This window comes from Hypanus sabinus, chromosome 10 (genome assembly GCF_030144855.1).
Source record: "Hypanus sabinus isolate sHypSab1 chromosome 10, sHypSab1.hap1, whole genome shotgun sequence".
NCBI classification, from domain to species: Eukaryota; Metazoa; Chordata; class Chondrichthyes; order Myliobatiformes; family Dasyatidae; genus Hypanus; species Hypanus sabinus.
Genome location: NC_082715.1, coordinates 139,872,454 through 139,888,190, shown reverse-complemented (window position 1 = coordinate 139,888,190; position 15,737 = coordinate 139,872,454). Strand labels below are relative to the sequence as shown.

The 15,737-nt window shown below is 43.0% G+C and overlaps 1 protein-coding gene across 5 annotated transcripts in view; it reads left to right on the top strand.

The window, feature by feature from the left end:
• Positions 1-4,497, top strand: part of me1 (malic enzyme 1, NADP(+)-dependent, cytosolic) — a 467,654-nt gene extending 463,157 nt beyond the window's left edge. For all 5 annotated transcript variants that reach the window (XM_059983100.1, XM_059983103.1, XM_059983101.1 and 2 more), the window contains exon 14: positions 2,815-4,497. In XM_059983100.1, coding sequence (XP_059839083.1) covers positions 2,815-2,982 — 168 coding nt within the window. In that variant the 3' untranslated portion in view covers positions 2,983-4,497. The remainder of the gene's footprint in view (positions 1-2,814) is intronic.
• The last annotated feature ends 11,240 nt before the right edge of the window (positions 4,498-15,737 follow it).

Below are 15,737 nucleotides of genomic sequence, written 5' to 3'. Positions count from 1 at the left end.
GCTGAGCTCCTCCAGCATTTTGTGTGTGTTACTCTGACCATAGACACTGTCTGACCTGCTGAGCTCCTCCAGCATTTTGTGTGTTATTCTGACCATTGACACTGTCTGACCTGCTGAGCTCCTCCAGCATTTTGTGTGTGTTACTCTGACCATAGACACTGTCTGACCTGCTGAGTTCCTCCAGCATTTTGTGTGTGTTACTCTGACCATCGACACTGCCTGACCTGCTGAGCTCCTCCAGCATTTTGTGTGTGTTACTCTGACCATAGACACTGCCTGACCTGCTGAGCTCCTCCAGCATTTTGTGTGTGTTACTCTGACCACAGACACTGTCTGACCTGCTGAGTTCCTCCAGCATTTTGTGTGTGTTACTCTGACCATCGACACTGTCTGACCTGCTGAGCTCCTCCAGCATTTTGTGTGTGTTACTCTGACCATTGACACTGTCTGACCTGCTGAGCTCCTCCAGCATTTTGTGTGTGTTACTCTGTCCATAGACACTGTCTGACCTGCTGAGTTCCTCCAGCATTTTGTGTGTGTTACTCTGACCACAGACACTGCCTGACCTGCTGAGCTCCTCCAGCATTTTGTGTGTGTTACTCTGACCATAGACACTGTCTGACCTGCTGAGCTCCTCCAGCATTTTGTGTGTGTTACTCTGACCATAGACCCTGTCTGACCTGCTGAGTTCCTCCAGCATTTTGTGTGTGTTACTCTGACCATCGACACTGCCTGACCTGCTGAGTTCCTCCAGTATTTTGTGTGTGTTTCTCTGACCATAGACACTGCCTGACCTGCTGAGCTCCTCCAGCATTTTGTGTGTGTTACTCTGACCACAGACACTGCCTGACCTGCTGAGCTCCTCCAGCATTTTGTGTGTGTTACTCTGACCACAGACACTGCCTGACCTGCTGAGTTCCTCCAGCATTTTGTGTGTGTTACTCTGACCATCGACACTGTCTGATCTGCTGAGTTCCTCCAGCATTTTGTGTGTGTTACTCTGACCATAGACACTGCCTGACCTGCTGAGTTCCTCCAGCATTTTGTGTGTGTTACTCTGACCATCGACACTGTCTGACCTGCTGAGTTCCTCCAGCATTTTGTGTGTGTTACTCTGACCACAGACACTGTCTGACCTGCTGAGCTCCTCCAGCATTTTGTGTGTGTTACTCTGACCACAGACACTGCCTGACCTGCTGAGCTCCTCCAGCATTTTGTGTGTGTTACTCTGACCATTGACACTGCCTGACCTGCTGAGCTCCTCCAGCATTTTGTGTGTGTTACTCTGACCATTGACACTGTCTGACCTGCTGAGTTCCTCCAGCATTTTGTGTGTGTTACTCTGACCATAGACACTGTCTGACCTGCTGAGTTCCTCCAGCATTTTGTGTGTGTTACTCTGACCACAGACACTGTCTGACCTGCTGAGTTCCTCCAGCATTTTGTGTGTGTTACTCTGACCATAGACACTGTCTGACCTGCTGAGCTCCTCCAGCATTTTGTGTGTGTTACTCTGACCACAGACACTGCCTGACCTGCTGAGCTCCTCCAGCATTTTGTGTGTGTTACTCTGACCATTGACACTGCCTGACCTGCTGAGCTCCTCCAGCATTTTGTGTGTGTTACTCTGACCATTGACACTGTCTGACCTGCTGAGTTCCTCCAGCATTTTGTGTGTGTTACTCTGCATTACCAGCATCTGCAACATTGCTCCACATACAGATTTGACAAATCAATTGGCAAGGTTAATTTTAGTCTGGGTGTATAGGATATTAGGACTTTTTTTTTGGAACAATAATTATATCAAATAGTCTAACCCCAAAGGCAGAGTTAGCTGAAGTAGACCGGGAATATAGATTAAAATTTGAGGTGATAGATCAACAGTGACAGACTTCAAAGTTCAAAGTAAGTTGAACCATATACTACCCTGAGATTCATTTCTTGCAGGCATTCACAGTAGTACAAAGAAATACAAGAGAATCAGTGAAAAACTATAGTCAAACAAAGCAACACACAGAAAATGCCGGAGGCACTCAGCAGGCCAGACAGGATCTATGGAAAAAAGTACGGTTGGCGTTTCTGGCCGAACAAAGGTTCACACAGCAGAGGACACAGAGAGATTGACAAGCAAGCAGTGTGCAAAAGAAGAGAATCTGCAAATACAAATACATAATAAATGAATAATACCGAGAGCATAAAGTGAGCCCACAGGTTATGTTCAGTGTTGGGGAGGGCAAAGTTGTCCATGCTGGTTCAGGAGCCTGATGGTGGAATGGTGCCAGACTAGCAAATTTTTACATATTACTCCACCAGCATGTCATCACACTCCCAATTGTTGATTTTAAGATGTTTCACATTAGAATAATCCATTGAATCCATTGAATTTGAAGGGAGCATAGGAAGGCCCCAGTAAGTCCGAAGGTAATGCAGTAAGCAGAACCAAGTGAATTTGGTACGTCTAGCAAATTTCTACAGATGTACTTTGGAGATCATTCTAATTGGTTGTATCACCGTCTGATATGGAGGGGCCACTGCACAGCTGTTCCTGAATCATTCAGTGTGAGAACTTGGGCTCCTGTACCTCTTCCCTGATGGTAGTAATGAGAAGAGGCCACGGTGGTGGGTGATGGGGGTCCCTAATGATGAATTACACCATCTTGAGGCATTGCCGTTTGAAAATTTCCTCGATGGTAGGGAGGCTAGTGATGGAGCTGGCTAAGTCTGCAACCCTCTGCAGCTTTTTCCCGAACCTTTGCTGTGGCTTTCCAGCGTCCACCGTTTGATTTTCAGCCAGCTTTCTGTTTTTCCTTTCAGGTTGCCGAATATGCTTTCAGAAACGGAATGGCATCTGTGTACCCTGAGCCCGAAGACAAACGTTCTCTGATCAGCTCCCTCATGTACAGCACGGATTACGACAGTTTTGTCATTGATTCTTACACTTGGCCAGAGGAAGCATCAAAGATTCAAACAGTCAAAATTTAAAAACAGTATCCCTAGCATTCAGGATTTTTAGAGAGGGCTGCTTGGTTAACCTTTCAGGGAAATTAATCAGTGGATTAAATGTTAAAGTTTGTAGTATGGTGCGCCTATTTAGGTTTTTTTTCATGGTATAAATATAGCTCTTCTGCAACTAAATACGTTTCTTCCTGTGCCAGAAAGAATTCTTTCATTTCTGTTTTTCTTGCTGAACGTATCCGAACCGCAGTCAGTAATCTTCAATTTCATTCGTTAATGACTTATGCAGGACATTACCCTAATGTCCTTACCACAAGGACAGATTGGTGATGGGCCATTCCATATGCTGGAATGATCTAACACTGGTACTCAAAATTTGGCCAGTCCAGTTGATGATATCACTAGGCAATGCTAACAATCATAACCTTCAGAATGTTAATGACTTGAAATACTGTTAGAAACCTTGAGTCCAGTAGGGTTGGCAGCAATGGAGGCACAAGCAGATCCAGGTGAGTTGGGGTTCTCTGCACCAACCTTTGTGACTGTACATTAAAACTTCATGTGGTAAGAGTCCTTCCCAGAATCAGACAGGGTTTGCCTTTGTAAACGGTTGTAACCTGAACAATGAGCAGGGGAACAGTGGTGATACAGGAAAGCACCACCCAACATACACAAAATGCTGGTGGAACACAGCAGGCTAGGCAGCATCTATAGGAAGAAGCACTGTCAATGTTTTGGGCCGAGACCCTTCGCCAGGACTCACCATCCATGTCTGTCCAGTTAGGAAAAGTTCAAAAAAACTCAGAAGATTTTTTGTACAGTCCGGAATGAAAGCTGATGTCCGTTCAGACTCTGCTAGTAAACCATAGACTGCCCACTTCCCTCAGCCCTTTGCTCTAATTCCTGTGTTACCACCAAGCCCCTCATCGTCTCAGGACTTGTATAGGGTACCATTCTCACAGTGCCCTTGAAGGTCGTTTCCATGCTCCCTGTTCAGATAGCCTAACAGCCTCTTCCAAGATGCAGTGGTTGGGAAACTTGTATCCAATTTACATTTCTGACTTAGTCATAAAAGCCATGTGAGTCTCCTCTCTGCTCCCAGATGGCCTCCTCACCCTCCACCCCCAGACCCTCCTATTTAATCTTAAAGAAAGCACAGGTAGTATCTTTGCAGTATGAATGGAAAGGAAAATGTTGATGGGTATTAGGTACTGCTGCTGTGCAGAAGAGTGAATTAGACATGGTAATTTTGCTTTGGGTGATAGCTAGAATCACAACTTTAATGGCCATCTATTTTGAAGACACCACTGTCAACACTTATCAGGAATTTAAGTTGAAGGTTTATCAACAAAGCATTAAATTGATTATTTTGTTCAAAATCAAAGCTTAATTCATATTCATCTTGCTACAATTTATTTCTGCAAAAAAAAATCAGTGGAAAATAAACTTGAGGGAATGGATTTGGTTTAATATAGAATACTTTTTTTCTGTACTACGTGTGGCAAATTCAAGGTTGTATTAAAATCGGCATATTGCATCTCACAGTTGTGGCTTTGAGAACTTGCATTTTTGTTTCTTAATTCTACAGGTGCTTTTTAAGTTGCATTTCATATTAAGTTGATTCCATGGAGAAATACTGACTAAACCTGTCCTAATAGGCCCAATGAGCCGGTGTAACCAGTGACACTCATGTCACCAGTTAACTTACTGTCCCGTACATCTTTGGAATGTGGGAGGAAACCAGAGCACCCAGAGGAAACCCAGTTGGTCACAGGGAAAAAGTACAATCTCCTTACGGACAGGGAAGGACTTGAATCTGGGGCTTGGTACTGTAATATCATGATGCTACCATGTGGAAGGGATGGCACGAATAGAAAGTGGAGATATAAATTGAAGTCAGTATGCATTGTAATTCCAATGATTTGTTGTGTCAAAGGAGAGGTCAATTTAGAATTTCAATTCAGAAGTTAAATTAAATTATTAATAACTAAGAGGAGATTTTTTCAATTACAAAATGGATGAAATGAAAATGTTGACACAGTGAATTGTTTGTGGGTCTGCCTATACCTTCCCTCCCTCCTCTGTGGCTTCTCTTAGAACTTCAGTCTTGGTTCAAACTCTGTTTCTTCAGAGATCACTTGGTTGTTGTCAATATTTTGCCATATTTTATTATCATAGAGAAGGTGATTGCCTGTTCGCATCCCCCTCCATTCACCAGCCCAGTTGCCAAGGCACTCAACGCTCCTTCAGCACCAACACCTCCCGTCCTCTCTCCTCCAGTTCAACATGTAGGCGAACAATGCAGGCTATCATTGTCTACACCCACTCGTTCCCCTGCACGTACCAACCACACCTCCAAATGCCAACTGCTATTGTCCCGATCTTCACCACTCCCAGCCCCCACCTTCCACCAACTCCCCAGTCACCATGGTCTGACCTTCACTAGGTGAGAAGGACTGGCTCTGGGAAAACTCAGACGCAGCAAAGCGTTGGCACTGGATGGTGTTGTTATAAGAATAACCACTTGTAATAATGATCAGAGAGGCACTTATTGGTAATTACTGATAAGTACTTTTATTATCTCAATAGAAGAACACGTGATCTTATACAATCAATAGCTGTATACACACCTACTAAGTTTTCCTGACCTTTCAAGACAGCCAAAGAGCAGAAAATATATTACCAGTTAAAAAGGAGTTTCTGCTGCAGGTCACATGTTCCTCAGAGTTCCACTTCCATTCCATGGGACACCTCACTATCACAATAGATGGTCTCCTTCAGAGTTGCCACTGCTGAAAGACTTGGAGAGTCTGCTTTTATATTCATTAATTCAAATGCTACATTCCAGTGTCATTGAATGACCTTTAACATCTTCTTATTGGCTCTGCTCCAGGCCCGCAACCATTTATTGCCCTCTTCCCAGCAAATGACAGTCTGTAATTTATAGTTCCATTCATGCTGCCTGATCTGCTGAGTTCTTTCAGCATCTTCTGCGTGTTACACCTAAAGCAAAATAGACTTGTCCCTTTATGACCACCAAGGAGTAAACCTTGAGTCCCTGAACAGCAGCAACACAATTGTTGCTTTTGCTAATAAATTTGCATACAAAGTCTCCATGAGAACATAATCTGTTCAAGAAACATCCTGTCCCTTATAGTAAACAAATCTTCATAGAAAGGTACTCCACCCTCTACCCTCCTCCTCTGCCAGCTCCACGTCCGACTTATATATATTAAACACTCACACACGCGCTCTCTCTCTCTCTCCTCCCCCCCCCCCCCAAGAGACCCAGATCAGAATCAGGTTTGTCATCACTCACTATGCCATGAAATTACTTTTTGTTTTGCAGCAACAGTACAGTGCAATACATAAAATTACTACAGTACTATGCAAAGGTCTTAGGACCCTAGCTATATAGATGTGCTGAAGACTTTTGCACAGTACTGTAAGAGAGTTCTCCATTTCCCTACTCTGGCCTCTCACCTTTTCTTCTCACTTGCCCATCACCTCTCCCTGGTATCCTTCCTCCTTCCCTTTCTCCTATGGTCCAATCTCCGCTCCCACCGGATTCCTTCTTCTCCAGCCCTTAACTTCTCCCACCTATCACCTCCTAGCCTCTTACTTTATCTCGCCTATCACCTGCCACCTTGTGCTCTTCTCCCACCCACCCCCCACCTTCTTATTAGTCTTCTATCCTCTTCCTTTCCAATCCTGATGAAGGGTCTCATTCTGAAATGTTGACTCCTCATTCCCCTCCGGATATACTGTCTGACCTTCTGAGTTCCTCTCACTGTTTTAGTTTATTCTAGAATTTGTTTCATAACTGGGGTTCTGCAGAACCCTAGGGTTCCATGACAGGTTGCAAGGGATTGTGATTTTAAAAAATAAAGATCGTTTATTGAAATTCATGCAATGAGCAGTGCCAGCAATTGCAGTGGTGGCTGATGACTGAGCAGCTTAGTATGGCAGTGCACAGTGGGACCATGCTTATTTGGTTCAGTCCATTCCCAGTTTTTGACATGAGTTAGATAGGCCGTTGATAATTAGTGAGAGCTGTATTACACGGAGGGGAGGACAGTAGGTCATTGAGGAGCGTGAAATGTGTTTTCCAAGCATTGAATGGACTTGGTCAACTTGGGCCGTGATGTCAACCTCTCCCTCCCAAATTACCCCACGAATTTTCCTCTTACACGCCACCGACTGACTTATGGGAGTGAACAAGCTATCAGTGTAGTAGAAAATTCGAGGGAATTTCTTTCATTCTAAACTGTGGCAATTTGTGAAGAGGAGGTGTGTGATGGAAGAGGAGGATTCTGGGCCTAGGCCTATGGACAAATCTGATAAGGTTAATGATGAAGAATTACAATCTTCAGTCATTTCACTGCACCAGTGCACCAACAGACACAAAAAAGTCCGTCTTTACTGTTGTGAACTACATATACCTGTCTGGACATGCCCCTCTGCTGACTGCTCCTGTGACTCCTCCCACAGACCCCTGTATAAAGGTGATTGGAGACACTGCTCCTCCCTCAGTCTCCAGGATGTTGTGTGGTGGTTTCTTGCTACTAATTGTGGTCTCTTGCAGCTAATAAAAGCCTATCGTTCGCCTCCCATCTCCAAGAGTGATTGATGGTGCATCATTTACAAAGAAAGCTACTTATCAATGGACTACCCATGGACTGGTGATCCAAGTTGTCCTACTCCATTGCATCTCGTCTGTGGCAACCAACATACAAATGCAGCAATGGCTCCAACAAAATTGAAAAGACTCTTAATTACAAATAACAGTCTTATGACACATAAGGTTGCCTCACTATAGGAAGGATGTGGAAACCATAGAAAGGGTGCAGAGGAGATTTACAAGGATGTTGCCTGGTTTGGGGAGGATGTCTTATGAGAATAGGTTGAGTGAACTTGGCCTTTTCTTCTTGGAGTGAAGGAGGATGCGAGGTGACCTGATAGAGGTGTATAAGATAATGAGAGGCATTGATCATATGGATAGTCAGAGGCTTTTTCCCAGGGCTGAAATGGCTAGCACAGGAGGGCAGTTTTAAGGTGCTTAGAATTAGGTACAGAGGAGATGTCGGGGGTAAGTTTTTTACACAGAGAGTGGTGAGTCCGTGGAATGGGCTGCCGGTATTGGTGGTGGAGGCAGAAACAATAGGGTCTTTTAAGAGACTTCTGGATGTCTACATGGAGCTTAGAAAAATAGAGGGCTATGGGTAAGCCTAGGTAGTTCTAAGGTAAGGACATGTTCGGCACAGCTTTGTGGGCCAAAGGGCCTGTATTGTGCTGTAGGTTTTCTATGTTTCTAAAAGTGCTGGTTATTTTAAAGGATTATTGGAATTTGAAAACAAACAGATAAATGCTTTTGAAAATAAAATCACAATCAGTAAAAAGATTCCAGAAACAAGTTGTTTAGTTTCTTTAATACCAGTTCAGTAGAGGATGTTTAAAAAACTGTGTGTAAACCTGCACAAAGAACATACCAACTGCCTGCTACATACAGAAATCCCGACGCTTAGCTGAGGAACTGGGTGTTTGAGCTGAAAGGTGAATTGCAGTAGTACTTACAAAAAAATAGTAGGCCAGATTTAGACAAGAGCTTTGAAGATGAAGAGTGGCTGCAGAGACTAGCCTGTTTAACAGACATTTTCATCATAAGAACCAGTTAAACAAGGCTCTGCAAAGTCCTGGCGTAAATGTTTTGACTTCAAGTGACAAGATTCTTGGATTTAATAGGGAACTGAATCTTTGAAAACATAATGTTTCAAAAGGAGATCTTGAAGTATTTCCACTGCTTGGGCTTGAGAATGAGGGAGGATAATAGAAAGTCTTGAGTCTTATTGAAAGCCACCTGGAAGAACTGCAGAACAAAATTGAACAGTATTTTCTCTCTCAACACAAGTGTACGACTGGGTGAGGGACCATATCTCTGAATCTTCTGCTCAGCTTGAGAACTCGACTGTGAGAAAAGAGGAAGAACTTTGTGAGCTGCACTCTGATCGTGCTCTCAAGATGACATTTACTGACCTGTCCCTGGACATTCTGGGTTTCTGTGAAAGAAAAGTATCCTGCCATTCATAGGAAAGCAATGAACATTTTGGTGCAGTTTTCAACATTTTGCATGAGTGAACAAACTTGTTAAACAAGTTTAACAAGCATCAAGAGTGAGGCTAGAAATCGTCTCATTTCAGTTGAAGGTGAAATTCGTGTGTGCTTATCTCGTTCGACCCAGAACTGAGAAATTTATTGTTTGCCTTATGAGTTTTTAAAATTAATGAAAAGGAAAGAAAGAGATTAATTTCAAGAAAAGTTGACTGAAAATCATTCTCTACTCAGAAAAGCATTGGCAATTATTTTTGGATTATTATATCTAAAGCTTATTGATCACACTAACATACTGTGTACTCTAGATGTAATATTTATGTAGGGTTTCCTAAGGCATGAAAATTATTTCAAGGGTTCCTCTAGGGAAAAAAGATTGAGAAGGGCTGTTCTAGAGTTATGTAATTATGGATAGCGGGTATTTATTAAGACATGAACCAGCAAGTAAAATCTGTTCATGATGTAACTTCAGCTAATACTGATTCATGAGAGTGTGGAATGAGCTATCAGCAAAGTGGAGGATGCAGGTTGAATTTCAATAACTAAGAGAAATTTGGATAGATACATGGACGGCTGATGTATCAAGGGCTATGGTCCAGGTGCAGGTCAATTGAATTAGGCAGATTAATAGATCAGCATTGAATAGATGGGCCAAAGGGCCTGTTTATATGCTGTAGTGTTCTATGGCCATGAATCTAGGATATGTTGAAGCTACTGAAACTATTATAAGACCACAAGACTATAAGATATAGGAGCAGAAGTAGGCCTTTCGGCCCATCAGGTCTGCTCGTCCATTCAATCGTGGCCTGGTTCAATTCTTCCAGTCATCCCCACTCCTTTGCCTTTTCCCCATACCCTTTGATGTCTGTCCTGGCAAATCAAGAACCTATCTATCTCTGCCTTAAATATACCTAATGACTTGGCTTCCACAGCCACTCGTGGTAACAAATTCCACAGATTTACCACCCTCTGATTAAAGTTATTTCTCCACATCTCAGTTCTAAAAGGGCATCCTTCAATCCCGAAGTCGTGTCCTCTTGTCCCAGAATCCCTACCATGGGAAATAACTTTGCCATATCTAATCTGTTCAGGCGTTTTAACATTCTGAATCTTTCTATGAGATTCCCCGTCATTCTCCTGAACACCAGGGAATACAGCCCAAGAGCTGCCAGATGTTCCTTATACGGTAACCCTTTCAATCTTGGAATCATTCTCGTGAATCTTCTCTGAACCCTGTCCAATGTCAGTATATTCTTTCTAAAACAAGGAGCCCAAAACTGCACACAATACTCTGTGTGGTCTCACGAGTGCCTTATAGAGCCTCAACATCACATCCCTGCTCTTATCGTCTATACCTCTAGAAATGAATGCCAACATTGGATTTGCCTTCTTCACCACTGACTCAACCTGGAGGTTAACCTTTAGCGTATCCTGCACAAGGACTCCCAAGTCCCTTTGCATCTCTGCATTTTGAATTCACTCCCCATCTAAATAATAGTCTGCCCGTTTATTTCTTCCACCAAAGTGCACGATCATACACTTTACAACATTATATTTCATTTGCCACTCCTTTGCTCATTCCCCTGAACTATCTAAGTCTCTCTGCAGGCTCTCTGTTTCCTCGACACCACACGCTCCTCCACCTATCTTTGTATCATCTGCAAATTTAGCCACAATCTGTCAATATTGAGGCCAGTGGGTGTGGGACATTCCGATTTGGTCACATTGAAACTACGCAGAGGGAAAAAAATAGATGAATGTGTTTCATTGGAAATTTAAGAATGTAAGAATGTGGTCAAGGAAGTTTATTAAGTTGCTTTTTCCTGTATTAGCACATTGTTAAAGGCAGAATAACTCGAGAGTTCAGGACAGGTTTGGGTTGTCAATTAATATTCTGATGATATCTATATTCAAGGAATAGCTGTAACCCAGAAAGGAATATTTTGGGTGTCGGGAGTTTGTGCTGAGATCAGCCAAAAGTATCGAATTTCCTAAAGAGCTCTGCTAGTTGGGAGGTGTAACCATTGTAAGAATGTAACTCTATAGGTCACCTGACTACAGTCAAAACGTTCAATTCAAGTAGGTAATTATTGTAACTATTGAAACTGTAGTTAATTGTTAATTGATCATCTTTTTTTCTCCAGCTTGAAACATCGACTGTGCTTTCTTCCATAGATGCTGCCTGGCCTGCTGAGTTCCTCCAGCATTTTGTGTGTGTTGCTTTAATTGTTCATTGTTATCTTTGTTTAGAACATTGTGTGAGGAGAAAATTCTAGATTCTCTCCAGTAGACCAGCTGTGTGAATAAAGACATTTATATTTCCCAGTTACAACTTCAGTGTGGTTCAATTTAGTCAGTCGTAACAGTATCCTTAACAGACTGTTGACATTTTCCTCTATAATTTAAGTCCAAGTCAGTAAATGTGTGCTCTCTCTACCACGGAGGGAACACCACTCTTTATAAACCTCCACACTAAGTGGTGTAAAAACAACAACCCTGCACTCAATGTCGGTAAGATTAAAGAATTGATTGTCGACTGCAGGAAGGGTCTGTCGAGAGAACACACCTGACCCATCAAGGGATCAGCAGTGGGAAGGGTGAGCCGCTTCAGATTCCTGGGTGTCAACATCTCTGATGCTCTGGGACAACATATTGATCCAATGATAAAGAATGCCTGGCAGTGGCTATATTTCATTAAGATTTTGAGGAGAATTGTTATGTGGACAAATTCTCCAGCAAATTTCTACAGATGTACTGTGGAGAGCATTCTAATTGGTTGCATCACCATCTGGTATGGAGGGGCCACTGCACAGGATGGGAAATACATCTTTTTATAATGTATTGCACTGCACTGCTGCCATAAAACAAGAAATTTCACAATATATGTCAGTGATAATAAACCTGGTTCTGAAAAGCAACCATGAGCCATGATTTGGTGTTTTCTGTCCTGAAACCAATTTCTTTTTTACCCAGGCTGCCACTGGTTAACTTCTACCACAAGCTTCTGATTTATTAGGCAACACGAGTGAATCTGCAGATGCTGGAAATAAATAAAAACACAAAATGCTGGCAGAACTCAGCAGGCCAGTCAGCATCTATGGGAGGAGGTAGTGACGATGTTTTGGGCCGAAACCCTTTATCAGGAGTGAAGTAACATGGGATGGTCGAGGGGGGGTAAGAAGTGGGGGGAGGGATGAAGTAGAGAGCTGGGAAGTGATAGGCTGGAGGGAAATGGACTGGGGGGGGAAGGTGGAGAATTATGGGAAATAAAATAGAAAGAAAGGTAGGGCTGGGGGGAGATTATAGTGAGGGGGGAAAAGAGAGAGAAAGAGAACCAGACTGAAATAATAGATAGCAATGCATCCTTGTTCTTATATTCCAGCCTTCTCAAAATGAATGCTAACATCGCCCGAGCCTTCCTCACCACCGACTGAAACTGCAAGCTGACCTTTAGGGAATCCGACACAGAGACTTCCAAAACCCGTTACATCTCAGATTTTTGAATTTTCTGCCCATTTAGAAAATAGTCTATGCTTTTGTTCCTTCTACCAAAGTGCATGGCCATACGCTTCCTGACACCGTATTCCATCTGCCACTTCTTTGCCCATTCTCCTAATCTGTCAAACGTTCTTCTGCAGCCACCCTGCTCCCACAACACCATCTGCCCTCTACTTATCTTCATATCATCCACAAACTTGGCCCCAAAGCTATCAATTATGTCTTCCAAATCATTGACACATCATGATAAAGAAAGGATCCCACGCCAACCACTGCAGACACAGGTTTGATCAGGAACGAGAGAAAATGTGACTCAAGTTTGGCAAGCGTGCATTAAAAAGCAGCACTTCACAGGAGCTTTGGCATGCGAACAGTGGCCAGTCAGAGACCGTGATTCATTAACAAGTGCAAATTAAAATAAGGCACGGGCAGGCAGAACAGCCATTGTTGGAGTGAACAGCGCTAGAGCGGGCAGTTTGAAGAGAGACTTGAGTGAGAGAAGGTGAAGAGCTGTAGGTAGATTTATTTTCAGTTTATTTATTATTTACTTCTTTATATTTGCACAGTTAGAGCAGCAGGGGTGGAACTGAGGAATAAGAAAGGTATGAGCACTTTAATGACGCTATATTACAGTCCACCCAGCAGTCTGCAGGACATAGAGGAACAAATTTGTAGAGAGTTCACAGACTGTTGCAAGAAATATGTGGCGTTAGCAACTGATTTTAATTTTCAACATATTGACTGGGACCTCCATACTGTAAAGGACTAGATGGGATAGCGTTCGTCAAGTGTGTTCATGAATGTTTCCTTAATCAGTACATAGAAGTTCTAATGAGTGCGCGATACTATCTCCTTTAGATAATGAGACAGGGACAGGTGACAGAAGTTTGTGTAGGGGAACACTTTGCATCTTGTGATCATAATACCGTTAGTTTCAAAGTAATTACAGAAGAGGATAGGTCTGGTCCTCAGGTTGAGATTCTAAATTGGAGAGAGGCCACTTTTGATGGTAGCAGAAAGGATCTGGCAAGTGTGGATTGGGACGGGCTGTTTTCTGGCAAAGGTGGACTTGGTAAGTGGGAGGCACCCTTTATGTTGTTTCAACTTCCCTTATCAGCCATGGTTGTGTTATCCTGCCTTTAGAATACTTCTTTGGGTTGTATCTATCTTGCACCATCCAAGTTTTTCCCAGAAACTCCAGTCATTGCTGTTCTGCCTTCACCTCTGCTCGTGTCCTCTTCCAAGCAACTTTGGCTAGTTCCTCTCCAATGCCTCCATAATTCCCTTTACTTCGCTGTAATGCAGATGCATCAAACTTTAGCTTCTCCCTCTCTAATTGCAGGGTGCACTCCATCATATTATGATCACTGGCTCCTGAGTGTTCCTTTTCCTTAAGATTCCTAATCAAATCTGGTTAGCTGCTCTAAAAAACAATCTCATAGGTTTTCTACAAATTCTCTCTGAATGACCTAGAGTCATCAGGAATGCCTCTGCAGCTTTCAAGTTTGCCACTTTCCAAACCTTTGTTACCTCCACGAAGACCAGGGTACTTTGAAAAATGCTCTAACATTTGCACTTCCACTTTCCTTTACAACATGTGATGTACGTCATCAACACCAGGCAATATCATCCTATGTGTCCAGTGCTCCTTGTGTTACCTTAACAATATTGGTGAAACCTAACATAGATTGGGGAACTGCTTTGCTCTACCTGCCACAACAGGTGCGATTTCTTATCTCTACTTTCCTTTCCCATTCTAACCTGTCATGCTACTACCATAATGAGGCCACTCTCTGGTTGGAAGAGCAACACGTCATAGTGAGTCACATCTCCTCCAAGCTGATGCATGAACATTGTTTTATCTAACCTGGTAATTTCTCCCCTTTCCCTCTTCTCTCTTTTTCCATTCCCCATTCTGGCTCCCTTCCTATCCCTTCTCTTCTCTTCACCTGCCCATCATCTCCTTCTGGTGATGGCTCTTCCTTTCTTTCCTCCCATGGTCCACACTCTTCTCCTATCAGACCTCTTCTTCAGTCTTTTACCTCTTTTTTACCCAGGCTGCCACTGGTTAACTTCTACCACAAGCTTCTGATTTATTAGGCAACACGAGTGAATCTGCAGATGCTGGAAATAAATAAAAACACAAAATGCTGGCAGAACTCGGCAGCCAGACAGCATCTATGGGAGGAGGTAGTGATGACGTTTTGGGCCGAAAACCTCCCTGTGTACTGGGGAATGATGGATGAGCCAGTTGACCTTTGATAAAGATAATCATGTGGATATTAAGTTTCAAAGCTTTTTAAGGGATGCAGGAATTGCAATGCATCTGGTTGCAAATCCCTGCAGAGGATTGTGAGGACTGCTGCGAGGATTACTGGGATCTCTCTTCCTCCCGTTGGACTTAGTTATCAAGAGCCCTGTGCACACAGGGTCCTTAGCATTGTCAAGGATCTATCACATCTGCCCAACAATCTCTTTGACTCCTACCATCAGGCAGGAGGTACAGTAGCATTCGGACAGGAACTGTTAGGATGGGAAATTGCTTCTTCCCCAGGCTATAAGACTACTGAACTCCCTGCCACCTTTCAGATCTTATCATGCACGAAGCACCAGTAGCAATCTATGATTGACTTTTTAACTTGTTTGGTTTTTGCATCTTATTATTTTTGATTATTTTATTTAGAGATACAGTGGGGTGTAGCACCTATCAGCCCTTCGAGCCGTGCTGCCCAGCAACCCCCGATTTAACCCTCGTCTAATCATGGGACAACTTGCAATGACCAACTGGTACACCTTTGGACTGTGGAAGGAAACCGGAGCACTTGGAGAACACATCCCATGGGGAGGATGTACAGATTCCTTATGGACGATGTTGGAACTGAACTCCGAAATGCAACACCCCGAGGTGTAATTGTGTCGCACTAACTGCTGAGCTGCCGTGGCATATTAATAAATTTGTTAATTTATGTACAGTAATATTACTTTAAGTTCAAAGTTCAAAATACATTTATTATCAAAGTAGGTATAGTATGTACAACCTTGAAATTCATCTTACAGGCAGCCACAAAAGCCAAGAAACCCAATAAAACCCATTAAAAAAGACAGTCAAACACCCAATGTGTGAAAAAAAGAGCAAATTGTGCAGGCAATAAGAAGTAAACAAAAAGCACTTAGAC